This window comes from Sorex fumeus, unplaced genomic scaffold (genome assembly GCF_029834395.1).
Source record: "Sorex fumeus unplaced genomic scaffold, SorFum_2.1 ptg000007l, whole genome shotgun sequence".
In the NCBI taxonomy this organism is placed as follows: domain Eukaryota; kingdom Metazoa; phylum Chordata; class Mammalia; order Eulipotyphla; family Soricidae; genus Sorex; species Sorex fumeus.
This window is the reverse complement of record NW_026606064.1, coordinates 6,380,719-6,383,258: the sequence shown is the minus strand read 5'-3', so window position 1 is coordinate 6,383,258 and position 2,540 is coordinate 6,380,719. Positions and strand designations below refer to the sequence as shown.

The following is a 2,540-nucleotide window of genomic DNA, read 5'->3' as shown; positions in this document are numbered from 1 at the left end:
CCTTTAAGAGCATGTGATCCAGACATTTGACCAGCTCTCCCCCACAACCTCATTTTTCTAATCTCTAACATTGCATCTCATAAATGTAGAGAATGAATGATAATTTATCCTAATAATAAAATTTTTGGTTGGTGTATGTGTTATTGAAAAGGTCTGATGTGTGCATTTTGTTCGTTTGCAGATACTATATGCCTGCTCTGGTAGCTTAGAGCTTCTCCGTGGAATTCATGAAAAACCAAAGTTTTGTAACTGAATTTGTCCTCCTGGGACTCTCACAGAATCCAGACATTCAGAAAATAATATTTGTTATAGTTCTGGTTGTCTACATTGCAACTGTTGGTGGCAACCTGCTGATAGTAGTGACCATCCTGAGCAGTCCAACACTCGTGGGCTCCCCTATGTACTTCTTCCTGGCTTTTCTATCCTTCCTGGATGTGTGCCTCTCCTCTGTCACTGCGCCAAAAATGATTGTTGACCTTCTTGATGAAAAGAAAACCATCTCCTTTGGAGGCTGTATGACACAGGTCTTTGCTGGACACTTCTTTGGTGGGGCAGAGATGATCGTCCTCACAGCCATGGCCTATGACAGGTATGTGGCCATCTGTAAGCCTTTACACTATTCTTCCATCATGACCTCAAGGCTCTGTAGCATTTTGATTGGAGTAGCCTGGACTGGGGGACTTCTTCATTCCATCATCCAAATTGCCTTTACTTCTCAGCTGCCCTTCTGTGGTCTCAATATCATTGATCATTTTGCATGTGACTTGTTCCCATTACTGAAGCTTGCCTGCACTGATACTTATGTCTTTGGCCTTTTGGTTGTGGCCAACAGTGGATTCATCTGCATCCTAATCTTTTCCATGTTGCTTGTGTCTTATGGGGTCATTCTGTTCTCTCTGAGAAGTCACAGTACTGAAGGACAGAGGAAAGCCCTCTCCACCTGTGGATCTCACATTGCTGTTGTGGTTATGTTGTTTGTCCCATGTATATTTGAGTATGCACGACCTCCAACTGCTTTCTACTTTGATAAAATGGTGGAGATATTCTACACCATGCTAACTCCTCTGCTCAATCCTTTAATTTATACTTTCAGGAATAAAGAGATGAAGAATGCCATCACCAAATTGTGGAAACAATTAATAACTATTTATGATAAAAAATAAATCATTATGCACAGAAAATACAATTTCTTGTAAAAACTTTAAAATTCTCTTGATGTAATATTATGTAGCTGTACAATTTGATTGAACGTGAGGCTATAAACAACATAAATTATAAGAGTTTGTGAAAATATTTCACTGTCTTGAAAATCACCTTCGAATTCTTACTCACAAGTTAGAGTTGATGGGGCTGGAGCAATGCACAGCGGGTAGGGAATTTTCCTTGCATGTGGCCAACCTGGGTTCGATTCAAAGCAGCCCATATGGTCCCCTGAGCACCGACAGGAGTAATGTCTGAGTGCATGGACCAGGAATAATCCCTGTGCATCACCGGGTGTGACCCAAAAAGAAAAATAATCAATAGTGTTTAATTGCATCTATATTTAAAATTTAGCCATTAGAAAATCTTAACTGAAATACATTATCAGTGTTTGCCAACTGTGTTATATCACTTGATCTCTTCACTTCCCATTAATCGTCGATTTGCTCGAGCAGGTGCTAGTAACGTCTCCATTTGTCCATGTAATGTGCTGGTGTCGCCCAGTGGCGTCTGTTCATTCTAGGAACATGAAGAGCCTCAAACCGATTTTTCAGGATTTTGATGAAGAAGTGTGACCATCTGGTAGGTGGCCAGCCACGTAGTTTTTTTTGACCTCCCGTGGAATCCAGTCAGTAACGGCTCTAGTCCAGTGGTCCAGAACCATATATAAGTGCTGTAGTCGCCCTCAATGGTCTTTCTCGCAACGGGTTTGCCACCAGAACACAGGTGTTGTGAAAACCACAGCTAAGTGCCAGCTGAAATGGGAGAGGAAAAGACTCACATCAACATCGTCGTCATCGGACACGTAGACTCGGGCAAGTCCAACACCACTGGCCACCTGATCTACAAATGTGGCAGCATCAACAAGAGAACGATCGAGAAATTTGAGAAGGAGTCTGCCGAGATCGGAAAGGGCTGCTTCAAGTACGACTGGGTATTCGATAAACTGAAAGTGGAGCGTGAGTGTGGCATCACCATTGATACCTCGCTGTGGAAGTTCAAGACCAGCATGTACTACGTGACCATGATTGATACTCCAGGACACAGAGACTTTATATGTGTTATAATTATAAAGAATTTGTAATTGAAGTACGTTTATGGATTAGGAACAAAGTTTGTTCAATTTTTCTAAAGAGTAAATTTTTGTATTTAGAAATCTAAAAAGTTTCTTTAGTTTCAAAATTTTCTTTAGGCTATGTCCTGCAAAATATCTGATTGAACTGTACAAGATTTTAAATGTACATGGAGTGCATTTATACATTAAAGATTCTGCTAGTGTGATATTCACAAACCTTTTCTAAAATCAACATAAAATTCAATTTCTTCTTTGTGACATGTAA

The 2,540-nt window shown here is 40.4% G+C and overlaps 2 protein-coding genes across 2 annotated transcripts; both read left to right on the top strand.

The window, feature by feature from the left end:
• Window positions 1–224: 224 nt before the first annotated feature.
• LOC130044304 (olfactory receptor 4C15-like) lies at window positions 225–1,163 on the top strand. Its single transcript, XM_056136999.1, has one exon. It carries the CDS (start codon window positions 228–230, stop codon window positions 1,161–1,163), a length of 936 nt encoding a protein of 311 aa, XP_055992974.1. The 5' UTR covers window positions 225–227.
• Window positions 1,164–1,862: 699 nt separating this feature from the next.
• Window positions 1,863–2,284, top strand: LOC130042706 (elongation factor 1-alpha 1-like). The gene has a single exon (XM_056134856.1). The coding sequence runs from the start codon at window positions 1,961–1,963 to the stop codon at window positions 2,282–2,284; it is 324 nt and encodes a 107-aa protein (XP_055990831.1). The 5' UTR covers window positions 1,863–1,960.
• The last annotated feature ends 256 nt before the right edge of the window (window positions 2,285–2,540 follow it).

What these genes read in the sequence shown, in the direction of transcription:
- LOC130044304 (XM_056136999.1), top strand. Translation starts at nt 228, where the DNA reads ATGAAAAACCAAAGTTTTGTAACTGAATTTGTCCTCCTGGGACTCTCA.
- LOC130042706 (XM_056134856.1), top strand. Translation starts at nt 1,961, where the DNA reads ATGGGAGAGGAAAAGACTCACATCAACATCGTCGTCATCGGACACGTA.